Source organism: Martes martes (genome assembly GCF_963455335.1).
Source record: "Martes martes genome assembly, chromosome: 18".
In the NCBI taxonomy this organism is placed as follows: domain Eukaryota; kingdom Metazoa; phylum Chordata; class Mammalia; order Carnivora; family Mustelidae; genus Martes; species Martes martes.
Window position 1 is genome coordinate 1,078,909 of NC_137906.1, and position 22,429 is coordinate 1,101,337.

General features: G+C 47.0%; 1 protein-coding gene across 2 annotated transcripts in view; it reads left to right on the forward strand.

Annotated features, from left to right (window-relative positions):
- LOC308359310 (S-adenosyl-L-methionine-dependent tRNA 4-demethylwyosine synthase TYW1-like) overlaps window positions 1-22,429 on the forward strand; it is a 202,991-nt gene that overhangs the window by 13,559 nt on the left and 167,003 nt on the right. For both annotated transcript variants that reach the window (XM_080830286.1, XM_080830285.1), the window contains exons 7-8: window positions 5,052-5,174; window positions 21,059-21,173. In XM_080830286.1, the coding sequence (XP_080686412.1) occupies window positions 5,052-5,174; window positions 21,059-21,173 (238 nt within the window). The remainder of the gene's footprint in view (window positions 1-5,051; window positions 5,175-21,058; window positions 21,174-22,429) is intronic.

Sequence of the window (22,429 nt, forward strand, 5' to 3'; positions counted from 1 at the left end):
AAACTGCTTACTTACGCCGCTTCTGTCCTCACCCAGTTTGGGTTTTGTGCTCGTTCTTTCACGAGCGATCCCCGGTTGTCTTGCCTTCCCGTCTTCTAACCCTACCGGTCAAACCCCAGACCAGGTTGAAACCTACCACTTGCCCGCCTGTTTGCCTGCTGCTTGCTCCCTGACCCCGGTTCTAGGCCCACGTGTGCTCTCGGACCTGCCCAGCAGCGTCCAGCGCTCTTGTTCAAGTTCCCTTTCTTGGGGCGCCTGGTGGCTCAGTGGGTTAAAGCCTCTGCCTTCAGCTCGGGTCATGATCTCAGGGTCCTGGGATCGAGCCCCACGTCGGGCTCTCTGCTCAGCAGGGAGCCTGCTTCCCTTCCTCTCTCTCTGCCTGCCTCTCTGCCTACTTGTGATTTCTCTCTGTCAGATAAATAAAATGTTAAAAAAAAAAGTTCCCTTTCTTGCTCTCCCCGGTGACTGGCTGTTCAGTACTTTTTCTGCCTGCTCGTTCCTCCAGCTCTCACGAGAGGCTGCCGGAGATCTCCCGTAACGCTTCCCTCCCCGTCTCTTGTGCCGCAGGACACGTGGGCCCAACCGACCGACTCCTGTCAAAGCCACTCCGTGCGCTCTGGGGTCGAGGGCCTTTTCTCTGTGTTTTCTGGGTCTCTTTCTGTCTCTCGTTCGTCTCTTCCCCACCATTATATTGTCCTGTAGATTAACGAACATGCCTTGGAATCATCCTGTTCAAAGGAATAGGAAAAGCAAGTAAGAAACAAATGTTTCCTTCGTTCTGTATGTTTCAGCTGCTGTTTGTATTTTCTCTTCTCTTTTCTAGCTAGTCTTTTTGCTTTGGTTTGCTTATCGTCCCTCCCATTGGTCCTTAATATGTTTTTACACTGTTTAAGAAAATTGAGGTAAAATGCACGTACATACGATGAACCGATTAGCTGTTGTAAAGGATACGGTGCATTGGTGTTTAGTACATTCTCGGTTCCGTGCAGGCACTGCTTGTTTCAGAATGCCCCTTTTCTAGGTGCTGGTACACTTGTTTTTAGATCGGCCCGTTTCTAGCTGATCCGTGATCATGTTTGCTTTTCTTCTGCCCGCTCAGATCTGCTACTGAAACCTCTAATGACATTTTTAGCTCGGTTATTAGAGCAAGAATTTCTTTGTTTCCTTTCTATAATTTCTGTCTCTGTGTTGATGTTCTCTATTGGGACGTCATTCTGGGTTCCTTCAGCTCTTGGAACATTTTTTTTTTTAAAAGATTTTATTTATTTATTTATTTGACAGACAGAGATCACAAGTAGTCAGAAAGGCAGGCAGAGAGAGAGGAGGAAGCAGGCTCCCCGCTAAGCAGAGAGCCTGATGTGGGGCTCGATCCCAGGACCCTGAGATCATGACCCGAGCTGAAGGCAGAAGCTTTAACCCACTGAGCCACCCAGGCACCCCTCTTGGAGCATTTTTAAGACCATTGACTTGAAGTCTTTATCGGGGAAGTCTGCGTTTCCTCAGGGGTGGTTTCGGTCGATTTCTCCTTTGGGTGGGCCAGACCGTTTTATTCCTTCTTTGTGCTGGTTGTGTTGAAAGCTCCAAGTTTTGAATATTGTAATATGTTAACTCTGGAAATCAGATTCTTTCCCCTGCTCAGGGTTTATTTTTGTAGTTTGCTGGGTTGTAATTGTTTGTTTAGTGACTTGAAAACCGTCTTTGTGAAAACTGTCTATTGTGCATGGTTTCTGAAATCTGTTTCTTCAGTTTGTGTTCAGCTAGTGTTGTGACAGATTTCCTTGGGTGGTGTTTTTAAGTTTCCTTTTTTAAAAAAAGATAGCTGGATTTATTTATTTATTTCTATTAACGCATGTATTATCTGTTTCAGGGGTACGGGTCTGTGAGTCATCAGGCTTGCACACTTCGCAGCACTCGCCGTAGCACACACCCTCCCCAGTACCCATCCCCCAGCCACCCCATCCTTACCCCCCCACCTGCCAGCAGCCTTCAGTTCGTTTTGTGAGATTTAGAGAGTCTTACGGTTTGTCTCCCCCTCGATCCCATCTTGTTTCACTTTTTCCTTCCCTACCCCCCCCACAACCTCCTGCCCTGCGTCTCAGATTCCTCATATCAGAGAGCTCACATGATAATTTTCTTTAAGATTTATTTATTCATTTTAGAGAGAGAGCATATGTGCGAGGGCTCGAGGAGGGGGAGGGGCAGAGGGAGAGGGAGAGAGGATTTCAAACAGATTCCCTGCTGAGTGCGGAGCCTGATGTGAGACTCGATCCCAGGACCCTGAGATCGTGACCTGAGCCCAAATCAAGAGTTGGACGCTCAACCGACTGAGCCACCCAGGCACCGCAAGTTTCCTTTTCCTCGGTTCAGTGTTTACTTGGTTCTTGTAAACCTTTGTCAGATCTCTGGGAATTAGTCAGAGTTAAATCTTAACTTTTAGTTGTTTCTGTGGGAGGACAGGCCCGTGGAATTACCTACTCTGCCATTTTTGCTGATATCAGCCTCGGGTCTTAACATTTAAACAAACTTAGATAAAAAAAATTTTTTTTTAATCAAAAGTAACACTTGCACATTTAAACCTTCAAATAGTGCTTCTAGACTTATAATTAAAAGCTCTGCTCCCTTGCCTTATTCTCATTCTTACTTTCCCAGGGCAATCATTTTTAATTCTGGCTTTCCGTCAGATATCTACCTCTGTACTCCTAAATAATAGGCTCTTCTTGCTGTTTCTTGATTTTTAAAGCAGTTCAAAATCTCTGTCTCCGTCTCACATGGACACACACACGGTATCACTTCCCTTCCTCTCATTTTCTTTGTGCGGTTGGATCACACTTTCTGGCCAGACCGTATGTGTTGACTGTGCACGTGCTCCCTCCCGTCCGTATTGTGGTGTCCCGTGTTCTTTCCTGGACACTTACTTCCCTTAGATAGTGGCTGCGTCTGCTTTGCTCTCCCTATGACTGTCACTGATTCATTCCAAAATTCTAGTGGGACTGAAAGTTATTTTTCAGTATCCTGTAGTTTTTATTCATTTCTGGGAGGGTTCTCACGAGTCCTTTCTCCTGCACGGTTTTGGATGCATGGCTGTTCTCCAAGACTTGGTGCGGATGAAGTCCTTCCGTTGACTGGCTTCCTGGGTTGGAGTCCCTGGTTCTGGTATCTTCTGTCTTCTTATTTCTTGGTTGACTCTCGTTTTGGAGCACATTCTCTAGGGTGTGGCAAGGGTTGTTTTAGAAGGAAATTTTCAGAATTTTCATGTCTGCATGTCTTTATTGTGCCCTTGGAATTGACTGATGCTTCACTGAGTAGAGTTCTAGCTCAGAGTAAATTTCATTTTTTCCCCCAGAAAATTGACCACATTGATCAACTGTCTTGTAGTCAGAGTATTGCTTTTAGGAACTTCAGTTTAATTTGATTCTGAATTTTTATTATAAGATTCTCTTCTACCCCTCCCAGAAACTTTAGAAGCTTTGAAAAATCCTTTTATCTTTTCTTTGCTCTGTTTTTTCCCCCTAATTTTCTGCCTATCTTCTCTGCTTTCTCCTCTTGCGCAGAATATTTATTTCTAATTTATGCGTGTATGAGAAATGCAGCCTTGTGGGGTGCCAGCTTTGACTTTGGGCTTCTGTGTTCGTCTCTCCTCCCTGTACCACCGCCTCAACTTCGGCTGCTTTTCCCTGGTCCTGTCTCTAGAGGCCGGCGGATACTCTCAGCTCCGTCTCTCGCTTACCTCTTACCCTTTTTAGTTCATATTTGTCCTCTTTGAATTCATCCTATGTTTGCCGTTTAAAATTGTGCTATTAAAATATTATGTTATTTAGTGTTACTAGTATTAGTATTAGTTATTTAGTGTTCTTTTCTTTTTAATATTTTATTTATTTATTTGATATGGAACGAGAGTGGAAGAGAGAGAGAGAGTGCACAGGCTCTGGGAACAGCAGGCAGAGGGAGAAGCAGACTCCCCGCCAAGCAGGGAGCCTGATGCGGGGCTCGATCCCAGGGTTCCAGACCATGACCTGAGCCGAAGGCAGACTCCCCACCAGCTGAGCCATCAGGCGCCCCCGTGTTATTTTCCAGAGTGGGGGTGTTCAGTGTCCTCCACCCGGCATCTGGGAGCAGAAGTCCCAGGGCACACCCACCCACTCCGGACTGGCTCTCTGCCCCACAGCCACTGCTCTTTCCTAGGCCCCAGGACATGGTGTTGTCAGGCCCTGGGGATATTTCTGTGTCTTCATTTTACTTGACTTCTCAGCAGTGTTTGGTACTGACTCCTTCTTTGAATCACTCTCGTCCTGACCCTCGATACCATTCTCATGCTTTGCTTTCTTTTTCACTTGGGATCGTCCTCCCTTATCCAACCTCTATGTGGTGGAATGTTCCAGGGCTTGGTGTGCGGTTCTTTGTTGGTACTTTCTTCCTGGATGGGCTTATCCAGTTTCGTGGCCTTGTGTTCTGTCTGTGTGCTGGCTAGTCCCAGGTTTATATTTCCAGCTCTGAGGTTTACCCTGAATTTTGTTCCCGTCTGTGCATCCTCTTTAAAAATCTCTGCTTGAATGTCTGAGGCATCTCATACTTTACACATTCAAAATGGAGCTTTTCCTTTCTACTCCTGGTCTGTTTCTCCCCACATCTCTCTCATTTCAGTGAACGGCACCACCATCTCAATTACTTCTAGAAGAAACTTGAAAGCCATGGTTCAGTCCTTCCTTTTCCTCATTCCTGCATTTAGTTCCTCACCAAGCCTGGCTGCTTCTGTGTCTCAGACCGAGGTCAGGAAACTTTTTCTGTAAAGGGCCCGCTGGTAAATATTCCGTCTTTATGGGTCAGATGGTTTCTGTTGCAGCTGTTAATCCTGCCACCATGTCGTGAAAGTAGCTACAGATGATGTGTAAAGTGACGGCTGTCTTTGGATTTGGCCTGAGGCTAGCTGCATTCGGCTTTCGGGCCAGGGTTTGCTGACCTCTAGCCTAAAGTATCTCACATGTCTCCAGGGACTCACAGTTTGGGAGCTTTGCTACTTTGAACAGTGTGTTTCTGACACGTTGATGTTCCAGGAGGAAGAGCCCTTTGAGAGCACCAGCGAGGACGAGTCTGGTGCCGAAGACCGTCCGAATCCGAATCCTCTCGTTGACGTTGAGGACCTCGGCAGGATCGTGAGCTGCGTGAAGAGAGAAAAGGTAGTGTAGCCCTGGGAGAGGCGGCGTGGACCCTGCAGCTGGCTGCCACCTCGCTCAGACTCCGTCTGAGTCGTCTTTCTTGTCTCTTTCCTGAGAGCGTTACACTTCTTTGCCATCTTTTAACAGTTTTGAAAAAAATTTTAAGTTTTTTAGAGGAGAGAGTGGGAGCGGGGCCGGGGGAAGAGGATGGGCGGAGAGAGAGGCTGTCGAGCAGGCTCCAGGCCCCCGGCAGAGCCCGACGCAGGGCTGAGCTCAGGACCTGGGAGCGTGAGCCGAGCCTGGACCAAGAGTCGGACGCTGACCCGGCTCAGCTGCCCCGCTCTTTGCCATGTTTATGTGCGCTCGTAGGAGGACGGGCGGATCCCAGGGCAGGAGCTGAGGGAAGGGTAGATGGTTAAAGGGGCTTCGTTCTGTGCTGTGGCTGAAGAGACGGGTTGAGCCGCGTGAAGAGGTCGTGTTGGGATCCCGGGGGGACCTCTCTTGCAGTTGCTTCCCTGTCACAGACACTGAGCCGTGGTGGGTTTAGGGACAGCACCTTGGTTTGTAGGGCTAAGATCAGCGTAGGTGGAGGCCCTAGGAGTTCGGGAGATGTTAGTTTGGCTTGTCATTGTCGCCGTGACAAGATGAACGTGAGAATGGACGGTGCGGTAGGATTTGACACACATTCCAGGGATCCGAGATTGAAGTAGTGTAATGTGCACAAGAGCATAAAATTACATAGACTCGATTTATGTATGAGTTTTGGGAAGTGAGAATGTCCTACTACAAATGTAGCAAGTGCATAAGTTTTAGAAACAAGAGAGGTAAAACCATGGAAAAATCCCAGAAAATCAATGATAAAATTAGCACAACCTCAAATGAAAGAAATCAGTAAAGTAACAGGATATAATAATATATTTCCAAACAATAACCAGTTAGAAGCCCTGGCAGAAGGGAAAAATCCCTCTACAGCAGCTATATAAAAGGTAAATAAGTATGTAGAAGAAAATCTAAAAAGTAATGTCCTAAATCTCTGATGAAAACTGAAAACATTCCTGAAAGATATAAAAATACCTTGAACAGGCATTTTTTATTTTTTATTTTTTTATTTTTATTTATTTTTATTTTTTAAAGATTTTATTTATTTGACAGAGAGAGACACAGTGAGAGAGGGAACACAAGCAGGGGGAGCGGGAGAGGGAGAAGCAGGCTCCCCGCTGAGCAGAGAGCCCGATGCGGGGCCCGATCCCAGGACCCTGGGATCATGACCTGGGCCGAGGGCAGACGCTTAACGACTGAGCCACCCAGGCGCCCCTGAACAGGCATTTTTTAGATACGGTTTTTAGATACGGTGACTCTGTTCTAAAGATGCTGTTTCTCGCTAATACACAAATTTGATGAAATCCCATTAAAAAATTAAGTTTCAATAACTTCTTTTTTTTTTTTTCCCCTGGAGCCAGCCTTATTGATTCATATGGAAAAATAAACATGCGAGAGTGGTGAGGAAAGCCTTGGTATAGGAAAGAGAAAAACCAGTCCTACTAGATATTAAAACTTACTACAAGGTATCTAATTAAAACTGTTTTGGCTCCTTTTGAGACAGATCCACGCAACAGAGTAAAATTTCAGGAATAGACCCCAAAATATATGGGAATTTCATATATAAAAAGGTGGTGTCTCTTTTCCCTGAGGGAAGAACACACTTTTAAGAGAGGTGATATTGGCAACTAGATAGCTACTTGTGAAAATTTAAAATTGGCTCTGCCTCTTATGTATGTCAGAATAAATTACATTGGGTCAGAGATCTCAGTGTTGAAAAAATATATAAATAACAGAGTTGAGTTAGATGCCATTATTTTGAACTTGGAGGAAGGTTTTCTGTATGATTCAAAATCTATAAGCAGTAGGGTGGCTGGGGGATGGACACTGGGGAAGGTATGTGCTATGGTGAATGCTGTGAAGTGTGTAAGTGATGACTCACAGGCCTGTACCCCGAAACGGATAATACATTATATGTTAATTAAAATAAATTAAAAAATCTAGAAGCCATAAAAGATTGAATTTACCAATGGTTTTTAAAAAAATTTTTGCAAGTCAAAAGACAAATGATAAAGAGGGGAAAATATTTGCCTTTTATATAATAAAGAAGGAGTTAATTTTTCTACTCTACAAATTGCTCTTAGAAGTTGAAAGAAAAAAAGACCTGAAACCTCATGGAAAAAACTGTCCAAAACCCCCGAATAGGCAAGTCTCTAAAATAAAGTTCCACTGATAGTCTTTAAGCATATGAAAAAATGCTCAGATTCACTTAAAATGAAGGACGTGCACATTAAAACCACACTGACCTAGATTTCTCACCTGCCCAAACAGCAGATGTTCAGAAACTGGACAGTGCAGGTAGCTGGTGAGGCTCGGGGAGAACAGGTATGCGCAGCTTGGTGACGGGAGTCTGGAGAGGCGTAACCTGTGCGGGGGGCTTTTAAAGTCTACCAAATTCTCGTGCATGTGCGCACGACCCAGCAGGCCCAGGTGTGTGATTTGCCTTGCAGATCCGGGTTTATAAGTACAAAACAGCAAACTCAGGGCTAGCTGTAAGCATGTGTAGCAAACAACTGCCAGATCTTGGTCGGAAAAGCATGAATTATCCACACTGTGTAGATACTGCTGTGCAGCTGTGGAAAGCAGTAAGGCGGGGGCCGCCCATGTGGCTCAGTTGGTTACGCATCCGACTCTTGATTTCAGCTCAGGTCTTAATCTCGGGGTCGTGAGCTTGAGCCCTGTGTTGAGCTCCACACTGGGCACGGAGCCTACTTAAAAAAAATTAATAAGGTGGATCCACGTGTATTAATGTGATTTTCATGTGGTGTTGGATTTGATTTGGGAGTTGACCTGAACATCCGATTTTTTTAAAAAAATGTGTTTATTGTCATGGCACATTTGCACATTTATAATTTGAGTGTGTGTGTGTAAATAGTATTTTGTAGCTGTGTTTGCAGAAAGAACCTTTCATATTCTTTTTTTTTCCCTTAAAGATATATTTGTTTATTTGAGAAAGAGAGCACGAGCGGGAGGGGCAGAGGGACAGGGAGAGAATCTCAAGTAGACTCCGTGCCGGGTGTAGAGCCTGACACGGGGCTGCCATGGGCTCGCTTGAGCTCATGATAGTGAGATCACGACTGAGCCAAAACCTAGAGTCAGATGCTTAATCGACTGCACCAGCCATGTGCCCCAGAGCCCTTCATGCTCTGACACCAGCTAACACCAGTTCAGTTCAAACGGCCTGCTGTTGGGTCTGACTCCGACACCACCTGGAGTCAGCCTCAGACGCTGTGGGCGTAGGTCACGGTCTTGCACGAGGCTGCCTCCACTTCCGTTGGCAGCTCTCAGTTGGGGGCCCCCTACACTTCGGATCAACTGGTTATAAATTTGGGGGTGTCGTGATCCCCCCTGTTTCGGTAGCTTGCTGGAATGACCCAGAACTCACCAAAAGCACTCACCATGACAGTTTTAAAGGATACAAATTAGAAACGACCAGTGGAAAAGACACATAGAGCAAGGAAGGTCTGAGAGCAGAGGGATGGGGAAGAGACTCAAGAGTTTCTGGGAATCCAGGCACATCGCCCCTTCCCGCCGCACCCCGTGTTCACTGGCGGAGCTGTGCTGAGCTTTCACGCCCGGAACTCTTACTGGGGTCTCATTGCAGAGGCCCGGCTGAGTCGATCATTGGCCGTGGACTGAACTCGTTCTCCAGCTGACCTCCCTTCCTGTTTCTTGCCCTGCAGATCCAGCTGGCCCTAAGTTGCACCGAGTGGTTGGTCTTTCCGATGACCAGCCCCCATCCTGAAGCTATTTAGGGACCCCCCCTCCCGGCACCTCATTTGCATAACAATGACCCTTCTGGCACTTAGAAAATGCCAAGGTTTTCTGACGCTCCCTGCCAGGAACTGGGGACAAAGAACAGATGTATGCTGTGTTATGCCGCAGGCCTAGAAACCAAGGTAGTGAGCGCTCGAGTCTGGTTTTCTAAATGTCCTCCTTCACTTAAAGGAACCAGGGCTTCTTGGAGAGATGACTTCTTCCAGGGTTGAGGAAAGGAGAGTCACATGGGCCTGGGACATCTCGTTGGGCAGGTAGATCCTCAGTGACTGACGGAGATACGTCAGGAGGACGTAAGAACCAGCTCAGAGAGTTTCCTGCAGGCCAAATCGGGGACAGTTTGGGCATCAAAGATGAGCGCAGTGATGATCTAATGAGCATGTGGATTCTAGTGTATCAGATTAAAAAAAAAATCAGTCGTCGTGCTACTGAACAAAGAGGAGGTACAGGAGAAAGTCTTTGTAGGAGGTTTTCAGGTAATAAATACAGAAGCCATGATCGAATTAGAAAATCACTTGTTTTCAATCCTGTGTAATAATTGATTGAAGCAAGGATTGGGTGAAATGCCTTTGGGGAACGGATAGTCACATACTTTCAAAATACCATCCCCCAAACGAACCCACTTAGATGCGCCAAAAATAAATAAACCAGTGGGGGGAACATACCCTTTCAGATGTTTTGTTCTTTACAAAGGATAAAATGTACCTTTACAAATGGAGTGAAGGAAATCCCAGTAAATGTTTGGATGTGAAAGCTCAGTGTAGCTTCCCAGTTAGTGAACACAGGGATGTGGCGGGAAGAGATGATGTGCCTGGATTCCACACACAGTCAAGTTCAGCTTCGTCATCTGTGTTAAATCAGCCTCGTGTGCCTCCTGATAGGAAGGGTATGGTAAGATGTATATAGTATCGTCTGTATACTTCTGTGTCAGAAATGCTGAGCCTGAATTTAATCGTGGGGAAACAGTCAGACCCAGAATGCGGGATAGTCTTGGAGACAACTGGCCGGACTTTAGAAAGAGTCAACGTCTGAGGTGGCTGTCTGGCTCAGTGTGTAGAGCATGTGACTCTTGATCCCAGGGTCGTGAGTTCAAGCCCCATGTTGGGTGTGGAACCTACATTAAAAAAAAAATTAAATAAAAAAAATATATGATTTTACTTATTTCTTTGACAGCGGGAGAACAAGCAGAGGGAGCAACAGAGGGAGAGGGAGAGAAGGCTCCCCCCTGATCAGGGAGCCCGATGCAGGGCTTGATCACAGAACCCCGGGATCCTGACCTGAGCCAGAGGCAGATGTTTAACTGACTGAGCCAACGAGGTGCCCCCAGAAATAAATAGAGTCAGCATCGTAAACACAACAAAATGTGAAGTGGGGACAGTTCTGAGGTTTATAAAGACAAACATAATCAGGTGCATCGTACAATCTTTGATCTTGAAGAGAAAAAGCCATTGTCTGGACACTTGAGAGTATTTGAAATGGATTTTTTGAAGTAGATAATACCGGCTCTTCATTAATTCCCTTTGTTGTGATAATGGTATTACAGTTCTGCCGTTCTGTCTTGCCTTTTTTAGGAGATGCATTCACAGTATTTAAGGGTAAAGTGTCACGGTGCCTACCACATGCAAGTGGTTCATCCTGCACACGTGTGTGTCTTGTAGGGCGTGTGTGTGCGCCTGCGCTCGCGTGCAGGCACATGGATGGATAGCCAGGTAATGGTGGAGCGAAGGTGGTGGATCTGGGTGGGGGCTGTGGGTCTTCCTTGTCCCTTCACCTTTTCTTAGGATTTGAGATGGAAGGTACGAGGACCTGCTTTCCCTCCATGCTCCCAAACAAAACAAGAAAAATCTAATTATCAAATGATTTATGAACTATTTGTGATATTGCCATATAAGACTGTTTCCCATTTTTTTTTTTAAAGATTTTGTTATTTATTTGCCAGAGATCGAGAGAGAGAGCACAAGCAGGGGGAGCGGCAGGCAGAGGGAGAAGCAGGCTCCCCGCTGAGCAAGGAGCCGGATGTGGGACTGGATCCCAGACCCTGGGATCATGACCTGAGCCAAAGGCAGATGCTTAAGGACTGAGCCATCCAGGCGTCCCCTATCTCCCATTTTTTGCTAGTTTTGAATTATATAAGGATTAAGAATTTAATTCTTCTGTAAAACATGAGGACTCCAATTTTATGCAGGGTGGTCCCATGCTATAACAAATGGTAATTGAAAAAAAACCAAATTTAACGTTTAATTTTGCCTATTAAACTTTTTCACTATAAAAGAACATATCTATAATAATAGAATTTAGGAAATAGAGAAAGGGCAAAATTCTACCAATAATTCTGTTGCTCCAGAAAAATCAGTTAGTCTTTGGAGTGTTTATTTTAATTTTGTTTCATATGCACCTAAATCTCCATTATAACAAATTTTTTAAAAAAGATTTTATTTTTAAAAAAATTTACTGATTTATTTGACAGAGAGAGAGGGAGGGAGGGAGAGTGTGCATGCGCATGCGCCCATGAGCAGAGGGGGAGGGAGAAGCAGGCGCCCTGCTGAGAGGGGGTGTGATGCTCTCCATCCCAGGACCCTGAGATCATGACCTGAGCCGACGGCAGAGGCTTTAACCCACTGAGCCACCCAGGGGCCCCTAAGATACCAAGTCTTAATTTGGCAGTGCAATGCCCAGTTTGTGCAATACATACCTAGTCTTACTAACGAAACAGAGTGTCTAATTTAGTTCACAGGTGGAACTCCTTCCATCTCGTGTGCTCTCTGCTCTGTTGCTGCTGCTGTTTTGGATCTGCCTGGGGTCTGGGGAACGGATGGGGAGGCAGGAGAGGGAGCAGGAGAAAGTTCTTCCGTGGCGCTGGCCCAAGACGCCTCTGTGCCCTCCCCGTCCTCGGGCACGAGGTGCCTCTGTGCCCTCCCCGTCCTCGGGTTTACAGTTGACTCTTCTCCCGGCAGCACTGTCATTGCTTCTTCGGGGACATTGTCCGTGGCGGCCCCCGACCAGGTTCCTTGCACGGACCAGGCGTCCTCCGAGGCGGGTGCTTCCGACGGTGGCTTACTCCTTCCTCCGCGCCCCGTGGCTCTGTCTTCGTCTCTCGGAGGCCCGTCTCCGTTCTCTGTAGTTCCCACTCGGTGTGCATGGAAGTCCTTCGCCACCGCACCCCTGTCCGCTCCCGCGCAAGACTCCTGAGTTCTTCCTTCTAGGAGGACGGGCCGATTCCCCCCGGCAGCCGTGCTCACTTGCTGAGAAAGCTGGCCAGTCCCTTGGTGTCTGGACTTCGGGGCAGGAGCCCTGCACTGCTCAGTGATGCCCTCCGAGTGCAGGGCATACGCGGCAGCTTCCCGGAGGGGCCGCGCCGGAGCCTCTGTCCTGGGGCTTGGGGCAGGAGGTAGGCACCTACCCCAGCCTCTCTCCGAATGAGGCGGGGTGGGGGGGGGGCTCAGAACACCTTCCCAAAACTCCCTGAAGAAGTTTTCAAAAGTCCTCTGTCCTTACCTCCTCGTGCCCTACCCTTTCACATTGATGACGTGAAGGAGGCTTCTAAAAATTTTTTTTTAATTTAAATTCAGTCTAGTTAACGTACAGCGTATCACCGGTTTCGGGGGTAGAGCTTGGCGATCCGTCCGTCGCATCCAACACCCAGCGCTCGGCGCGTGCGGTGTGAGGCTTAACGCCCGTCCCCATCCCAAGTCGCTGGTTCTTAGATCGTCCCTTTGCCAACAGTAACTTGATCTGACCCTCCCTTTGGAGTTGGGTTTAACTTAATACCCCGTTTACGTGTGTTAGAAAATCTGAAGAGCGGCTCCCTGGCCCTTTCTTCCTCCGTCTCCTTTGCGGGGGAGGCCGAGGTTTACAGGTCGGCGGTGTTTTTCCAAGCGCTTCACTGGCTCGACGAACACACCTGCGTGTGGCCCGACTTTGTGTTTCTGGCTACACAGCTGGGATCTTTCTGTACTCTCGGGTCTACGGACCCCTTCTTCCCTCTCACGGGACAGCTCTCCGGGGCCGGCACAGGGACCTGCCCACCTCGCCTTCACGTTTGCGTCGTGGCCCAGGACCGTGTCCCGTAGTGTATTTGGCTCCTGCTGGTCCACACGTAGGTGTTTGAATATTGTTGCTCTTACAGTTTTTGCCGCCCATAAAGTTGAAATTTCTGGATCAAAGGGGATTTTGTAGTTTTAATGGATATTTCCAAATTGTCTTATAAATAATTGAAGTTATTTATATTTATTATTATAGGAGAGATGAGATTTCTCTATATCTTTGCCAACCCACAGGTGTTAGCTTGCCAGCCTGACAGGTGAAAAATAATAACCTGATTTAATGTGTATTTCTTTCATTGTGAGTCAGATTGAACTGTTTTATTTTCCTGTGGACGATTTCTTTCTGGGTCTGCCTGGTATTCGATAAACCACAAGGTCTGAGGGCATCGTCCCCATGACTGCTTTCACTTCTGACACCAACTGCAAGTTTTGCTGTTGGGGGGGGGCTGAAAAACCACCCTCAGGTTTGCTAATTTGCAGGAAGGACTCAGAGAACTCCCCGAAAGCTGTTATCCTCGTGGTTGTGGTCTGTTGCTGGGAAGGGGAACAGAAAAATTGGCCAAAGGGAGAGATGCACAGAGCAGAGTCTGGGAAGAACTCACTCATTCTCCAGGATGTGCGGCCCTCAGCATCGATAATGTGACGGCGAACCTGGGTGTTGCCAACTCGGGAGGCTTATCTGAGCATCACCGTCGGGTTTCTGCTGGGGCTTCAGTACGTAGCCGTGACCGGCTCCCTGCCCCCGTGTGTCTGAACTCTGTCTCCACTGCCTCCCCCGAAACCCCTTGCAGTCTGGTGTGGTCCGAGGGGCCCTCCGTGAATAGCAGACATGCTCTCACGCAGGAAATTCCAGGAGTTTAGAAGTTACTTTCCAGGAACTGGGGGCAAAGGCCAGACTTCTCTTTCGGCGGGGCCACAATTTTTAGTACATGCCGTCCTGTATCCATTTTTATATTGGCTCATTCGGCTTCTTCTGTAAAGCTCAGAACCAAAAAGAATTCTTGTTGAGTGTACAACCCCAAGCTGTAGTATCTAGAATTATTGTCTCGATTTAAGATTGCTGGACGTTCTTGTTGCTTGTTTTTAAATACTTGCCTGTGTCGCGGTTGCTTCTGTCGTTTTTAGAAGCTCTGTGTTTCGGAAGCCCGGGCAGAGGGCCTGTGGGGAATGACAGGTGTGTGCAGCGGGGGTTCAGGCCTTGGCCCAGTGAGTGTGTAACTCAGTGATCCGAGGGCACAGCTTAACCCTCCCAGCCTTAATCGCCTTGTCTGCAGAGAAGGGCCCGCGCCCTCCGCCTTCCTCACCCGTGTGAGTCAGATGAGAACACACGTGACCGCGCGTCACAATCCCAGCCTGACGCACGTCAAAGTGAGAAGCGAGATTGCTTAGACTTTTGGTACGTTTTCCTACAGCTGGCCGGCCAGTCCCTTTCAGGCTTTCTGCTGTTAAAATTAGCACTGGTCCGAGACCTTTTTTACTTTAAAAAATGTATTGATATTATCTTAGGTTATATTTTCCCCACATTGGTACACCGGGTCAAAGCAAATGTATAATTTTATGACTCTTTTTTTTTTGAAAGAATTTATTTATTTATTTGAGAGACAGAGATCACGAGTAAGCAGAGAGGCAGGCAGAGAGAGAGGAGGAAGCAGGCTCCCCGCTGAGCAGAGAGCCCGATGCAGGGCAGGACCCTGAGATCATGACCTGAGCCGAAGGCAGAGGCTCAACCCGCTGAGCCACCCAGGCGCCCCAATTTTATGACTCTTAATGAAGAATCCAAGTAATTTCTCAGTGGCGGAACTGTCTTAAAACACGGTAGATTGCTGTGTATGAGATCCCTGGTTTAGATAGATTTCTGGATTTTTCCGTAAGGCTAAGAGGAGATATTTAAACTTTATTTGTAGTGAGTGAAGAGTTTGGAATGAGTTTTTCTCTAGCTTTATTGAGGTATGATTGATAAATAAAAACTTTATATGTTCATGTTGCACACTGATTTTTTTAAGGTATATTATGTGATGATATATGTATACGTTGTGAAGTGATTACCACAGACAAGTTAACAAGTCCTTCCTTCACAGTTACCTCGTGTGTGCGTGTGCGCGTGTGTGTGTGTACTGAGAACACTGAAGATCGAATTCAGCAGATTCCAAGTGTCCGGTCAAGAGCGGAGTGATTCGTGGGCTCACTTTTCCTGGGCTTTTCATCTTCTGTCCATTAGAGGGCACTGGAGAGAGCAAATGGACGTTTTGGCCAGCTCTGTAAAAGATTCTTTGAAATGACATGATTTTGGATTTTATGAACTTTAAGCCATTGATTTATGATATTTTAGGTTTCTCATAAGACGTTCCTCATGAAGTCATTAGATTTGGGGCAAAAATAAGTATAAATGTTTTCCCAGCTTCCGTGTGACGTGAAAATAAGCAGTTTTTGTTCATTTCAGCTGTGGCAGGGTTTCCGCGCGTGTCTTGTGTTTTCATTTTGTACCGGACATAGTGTCGTAAACTCAGTGGAGGGTGGTACGACTGCCGGCTTTTCTTTTTCGTGTATGTTTTGGCATTTCCTTCGGCGTCCGTGCCTGCGCACTCCCGAGGTGCTAGTTCCGCCTGATTCTTGTCCCGGGTGCACGGACTCGCCCGAGCTGTTGCTGCAGACGAGCGCGAGCGCTTGCGAGTGTTGGGCCGCAGAACTCCTGCTGTAGGACCTTTTTTTGAGTAGCGTCCCCGATTCCCACGGAGTCACGCTGTCTCAGCCTGTGTGTCTGTTGGCATGTCACTTTACTCTGTCATTTTGTTTTCCCGTCTCAAGTGGGAGAGGACAGAAGTAGCTGCTTGTGAAGTTGGGGAGGCGGAGCTCACTCACGTGCGCACTGTGTTCCGCTGCCTGCCTTGTGGTGTGCACGTGGTAACCGTGAGCCATTTTCGTATGAGATGTCTTCGAGCAGCATGAGTCTGGTGGCCTGGTGCACCACCATGGTGTTCTGCCTCCCGTCTTCCGGAGCAGGATCCAAGACGGTAGTTCCAGGGCTGAAGAGAGTTCGAGGGGTCGCAGCGATGTCCGCGAACCAGAGAGCCAACGTGTGACACGTTGGAAGGCAGGAAGGTAGATGCAGAAGCAGAGGGCTGGCGTGCCGGGGAGCACGGCATGTTTGGGGAACTCCTAAACAGTGTGATGTGTCCAGAGTTTCGAGTGGGGGGTGGGCAGGTGTGCAGTGAAAGAGGGAAGGAAGGCGAGGCAGGGGCAAGATGCGGGAGGCCTTTTCGTTCTCTGTCGTGGGGCTGTGACCTTTAACCTATAGGCGTTGGGAAGCAGTGCGATTCGATCGAATAGGATGGGGAGTTTAGGGCTGTGGGGAAAGAGGGTAGGTCCAGTACAGGTTCAGGATATTAGGAGAGATCGAAGTACACATTGGATTGTCTCATTTGGTCCCCACACGGACCCTGATATCCATACTGTTACCGTCGCTGTTTTACCGTTTTACAGGGCAGGAAGCAGGTGTAGAGAAGTACAGCAATTTGTCCAAAGTGGGGTCAAGGCTAGACTCTGTCTCTGTTTCACCCTCCAGGGGAGCAGTGGTTTTTTTTTTTTTTTTTAAAGATTTTATTTATTTATTTGACAGATCACAAGTAGGCAGAGAGGCAGGCAGAGAGAGAAGGGAGGAAGCAGGCTTCCCGCTGAGCAGAGAGCCCGATGCGGGGCTTGATCCCAGGACACTGGGATCATAACCTGAGCCGAAGGCAGCGGCTTTAACCCACTGAGCCACCCAGGCGCCCCGGAGTAGTGGTTTTTAGAAGAGAATCTGAAGAGTTTGGGTAGGGCCCAAGGAGTTAGCCAGAGCCCGGCCGTTCTTAGGTTGTTTATTTTTTTGTTTTTCTCTTGGTTGCGATTTATAAATGTAGAGCAGAATGTTCCTTTTTTTCCCTGCAGTAAATTAATGTTGTTAAATACTCCCCACAGCATGTTCCGGTTAAGCAGACAGACAGTGATATTAGTATCGTTCGTTTTGGAAATAAATGGTGAATGCTTGGTAATTACTCACCAGAGAAGCATTTCAATTTACAGAGGTATCTCGGTGTGTCCGGTTCTGATTACAAAGTTGCATAGTACTGCAGCGGAATAACGTGCAGCTGTTCTCCTTTCGTTACTATTTTTAAGGATTTGGGTATTTAATTCACCCAGAAACACAGGTGACACAGGCCTTCAACCCCAAGACACTGCCTTTAAACCAGCCTGTCTTACCCATGGCCTTTGTAGCCAGGAGCGCTGTTACAGTGAGTTCTGGAATTCTTTTTTTTTTTTTTTTTTGTGAAAGATTTATTTGTTAGGAAGAGAGAGAAATAGAGCGCACAAGCAGGGGGAGCAGCAGAGGCAGAGGGAGAAGCAGGCTCCCCCCTGAGCAGGGAGCCCAGAGTGAGCTTGATCCCAGGACAGTGCAGGACAGACGCATAAGGGCTGGCACACCCAGGCGCCCCACGGGGGTTCCTTTCTTAAAGAAATAGGACCCCGCAGAAGTGGGGTTAAATTGCAGGAGAAGGAGTTTTAGTTTCAGTACCCGAAGGAGAGTTTTTAATATTGAAGGTTGCCAGATCTAGAATCATTGTGGAGAGAAGTGAGATGGGCATTTCCCGAGCTGGGAGTAGCTGTGCGCACGTTTTGAGGCATTCATTTGTTCGGCCAGACATTGGCTGCGTGCCACCCTGGGCCAGCAAGGCCCCAGGCTCGAGCCAACTGACTGTAAAGGAGAACGACCTCTCCGGAGAGCCTGGCGACGGCTTCCTGCGTGGCTTGTTGAGGGAGGGAGTCACTGGATGGTAAAGCAAGGATCAATAAAATAAACAGATTTAAACAGATTGTTTTTCCCAGAAGAAACGTCTGTATACTTTGGTAATGAAAACCTTGTTTGTGGCAAAACACCTGTTTGGCCCCTGGCTGGGTGGAATTTTACCTTCAAATTTTTAACGGATGACTTTCTTTTTTGCCTTGTTTATTTCCTAGTTGATAATTGGGATGGGACTGCGGTTTCTGGGATGACAGTATGGAAGTGAATTAGCTGATATTGTTAGTATCTTCTTTCTTAAAAGGGAGTTAGTACCACTTTTGCTCCCAAGATTGTGTAAGATTAATATAGTCCTGTCTGTTTTTCAAGGACTTTTCACTTATTTATAGTCATTTTCCTAAATGCCTAGAAGTCAGCTTCTAAGCAGCTTTCCTCTTTGCTTGTGGGGTGCAGCAGCTTGGAGGGGACGTGCATTTTCTTTCAGGGCAGGTGTGGTGGGTGTGGGGGTTGGAAAGGGATGGAATTACAGCTTGGAGACGGGGAGATAGGCTAGCTTTTACAGTTGTCCTGTCCTTTGGAGAAACCAGGGCCTTGTGGATGGACTGAGCCAACCTGTGGGAAGTGAAGCTTCAGAACTGGTCACTCATTGTCCAGCGGGGCGTCCGGGGGAGGGAGGAATCCAGGGTGGCCAGCCATGGAATTTTCACTTACTCCGGCTTAGGCTGTGTCACCGCCGTACAGACGTCTGTTTGTTCGTTACTGTATTCTGGGCAAACAGTGAACAGTGTCCTCACCCAGGAGATTAGGATTAGAATGTGAATGGCGCTTTGCCTTTCCCTGGGGACTGTTCTGAACCATTGCCTTTTCAGAAATAAAGCGTAACTGCCGCGCGCGGAAGGCAGGGGACTGAACTGCCGCAGAGAACGAGCGGGGCGTGTTTGTCCTGAACGCTCAAGACCTTTCATCATGGGCTCTGATCGCTTCCCATCGACATTTTGTATGTAAATGGTTGAAATGCAGTAGCTACACTCATATTTTCTCCTGGACAGCTTCTCTAGTAGTGGGGCGTGGATGGTATTCCGTGACCACCGTTTTAGGAGTCTGCATTTCATGGGGGTCAGAGTGTGTCTTTTTAACCACGAGTGGGTGTCCCTGGAGCTCTGAGTCCAGCTTTGGATCGATGTGGCCCGTGGGGGAGCAGCCAAGCTGGTGATGTTTTGTGGAGACAGAGGTTTTGGAGAGCAGATGCTGCCACCTCCCGGCCCTTCTCGCGTGGTTGGTGGGGAGTTCTAGTAACTTGCCGTGCCGTGACCCCAGAGACCCTGACTCGCTGTCAAGGTCCGCTCATCTTGCTGTACCACACACTTCCTTTTTAAGCTCACATCTTTGCTTTTGGATCGGAAATAGATTTAAAATACTGTATTTTTATTTTTATTTTTTTGAGAGAGAGCGAGCAAGGAAGAGCATGAGAGTAGAGGGGGGGCCAGAGGGAAAGGGACACAGAAGCCCAAGCAGTCTTCGTGCTCAGTGCTGAGCCCAGCGCAGGACTGGATCCCACAACCCTGAGACTGTGACCTGAGCCAAAATCAGGAGTCAGGTGTTGAACCAACTGAGCCACCCAGGTGCCCCGATTTTAAATATTTTAAAAGACTAACTGAAACTTCTGAATTTTTTAAATAAAATACCCAGCATGAAACGGATTTTATGATGGATGAGAAAATCATTGATGCTTATTTATAAATTTTTTCAGCTTTATCTGAAAATGTGTAGTTGAGAACTGTATTAACAGAAGCAAAATTGTTCATTAGCTTTGCATTTGGATTATATTTAGTAACTGGGAGCGCTGACTTAGGACAGGTAGAGCTAACTTGGGTTCGTTGTTTCTCATTTGATCCCTTTGATTCTCTAAAGTGCTTTTTCACTGACTTCCTTTTTGGAGCAAATCCTTGAAGTAACAGGGAAGGTAGAGAAATCAACTCCAAATTTATTTGGCTTACAAGCCTTTCTGTTTCTTTCTAAAAAATTTATAATCTGTTTTACATTTTTTGTACAGAGAACTTTGCATGTTCACAGAAGTCGACAGAATGATACAGTGAGTCCCCGTCAGCTTCAAACACGGACCACCCTTCTGTCTGTCTCAGTTGGCTGCAGATGTCAGTCACCCTGTGGTCTCTGAGGTGTTTCCACTTTTAGGCAGAAAGGGTATTACTGTTAGGTTTGCTTACTGATTGCTAGGGACTGGGCACTGGAAATGGGTTTGGTGGTGGGGCCGCTGCCAGGGTGAATTATGTTGAATTTCTGCATCTCCTAGTAAGACCTGCTAAGTGTCTCCTTTGAAGGGTAACACAGATGTTGTGTGTTTCCTCGGAATTACTGATTAGCATTGCACCACCTTGCGAAAAGACATTGAGAGAACTTAAAATTACGTGTATATGGTAAGATTTAAAAAGAGGAAGAAATGAGTTTAAATGGTGAAGGTCTTTGTGCAGTGAGAAGCCACGTACAGAGAATCCACGGCAAGGCTTTACGCGGTTGTCATTGTGCTGCTGAACTTTCTGGGGGCCGCAGTCACAACGAGACACAGTCAGTCTCGTGTTATCCTTCAGATTTCTTTTTTTCACTGAAGACACATTTTCCCCACAGGATCTTCTAGAAGGAGCCATCAGGGCGACAGGTGGAGGAGTAATTTGGTCTCCGAGCAAATGGCTCAGAGTACTATTTTGACTTGTTTGGGGGCTTTGCAGATATAATAACCAGCAGCCTTACATCTCACTGAAGTCTGTTATGTATCAGGCTTAGTGCCTGGTGATTTATTTCTTTTAATCTTAACACATCCCTGCTCCCCAGATGCTACCTTCCTCCCTTTTCAGGTGAGGAGATTGAAATTCAGAGAAATGACTTGATGAATTTTGGCAGCTGTCTGCCCTCAGATTGCTAAGGATAATTGGCAGCTCGATGAGTGGATTGTTGATTTACATTTGGTGGGTGTATGTGTTTGAGTGCGCAGTTACTTTTTTGGAAAGAAAAAAGAAAAGTGAGGCCGACAGTTCTTCGATCGCCGTCTGGCTGGGGACATGATCGCTTTGGAGGAGCCCGGGTCTGGGGGCCGGGGTTCGCGAGAGCCGTGTCCTCGCCGCTGTGTGGTCGCGAGTGCTATGCTGTTACTCTCGTGCCCTTGCCCGTGCTGACTTGTTCTTTTAATTTTCGTGCAGAGAGAGAAGGAGCAGCAAGAGAAGAGCGGCTTGGTCAGGAGCTCGGGGAGGAACGACCCCGGCGAGCCAAGAGCTATGATAACCCCCGCTCTCCGGGAAGCCCTCACGAAGCAAGGTGCGGATCCTCGGGCGGGGCCGTCCCAGGACGACCCTCGCAAGCCTTCCGATTTCATAGCTCGACGAGGAAGCCTAACTTGGGACTGCCACGGGGGCAGAAGGGTTAGGAGGTCCTTCTGGGGTCAGCCCAGCAGCTGTGTCAGCGCGTCACTGTCGCTGTCAAGGGAGCCCCGTCTTGTTCCCGCGGATCACTGGTGTGTGGGCTGCCGGGCCAGCACGTTTCCCCTCTGCTTGGTTTATTGGGTCGTTGCGTCAGTGTGGCTCGGGTATGCAGACGGAAGATGCCGTCGCGGGCTTCTTTATGTATCGTCGTTTATTAAGTGGAAGTTATTAAATGCAGGAAAAAGCTCGTGTTGCTATGAGGCTGGACCGATTAGAAGTGTTTTCTGTAGCATATGTCTGGGGTTCTGTGGTCATCACTTACTAAGGAAGCTATAATGTGAGATCAAATAATAGTTTTGATTTCTTGTAAAGAAAGAGTGGTCAGTTGGGAGTCAGTAGACTGACTTCCTCCCCTCACTCGAGTCTTTCTGTATTTATTGAGAAGCTTTTGTGTAATAGTTGTGGCAATGCAGACAAACATACAGTATCCCCTTCAAGGAACCATCAGCCTCTTAGAGGAGTCAGACAGGAATATTCAGGTCATGTGCATATATTTGTATAATGTTTGTGCTTATATATATAATAGATGTAAGTAATATGCTTTTTAATAAGGACATTGAGATGATTTACTATTTAGAGTGATTTTGTGATGGGGTCAAATCTTTCCTCTAGTTGTTTGTTTTCTACTTGTTTCGTGTGTTCTTTGATTTCCTTCTTTCCTGTTTTCTGCCTTCCTTACATTACTTTTTTATGATTCGGTTTTATAGCCTTGTTGGCTCGTTAGTTGCAGCACTGTCTTGTCATTTGGTGGTTGTTGGTGGTTTTACACTGTGTCTCTGTATCCTGTCCCAGTGTATCTTTGAGATGATACACCGCTTCCTGCGGGAGAAGCGGCTTCAGGAATAACATCTCTTGCCCCTTGCCAGCCTCTAAGCAGTTGCTACGCGTTTGACTTTCACGCGTGTTATAACTTTCACGCGTGTTATAACTTTCACGCGTGTTATAACTTTCACGCGTGTTATAACTTTCATGCGTGTTATGAACCTACACTACGCTGTTGTTATTTTGGTTTGAATAGTCAGTCATGGATTCAATTAAATTAAAATAATTAGTAACAATCTTACATAATTATTTATGTAAATTTATTGAATT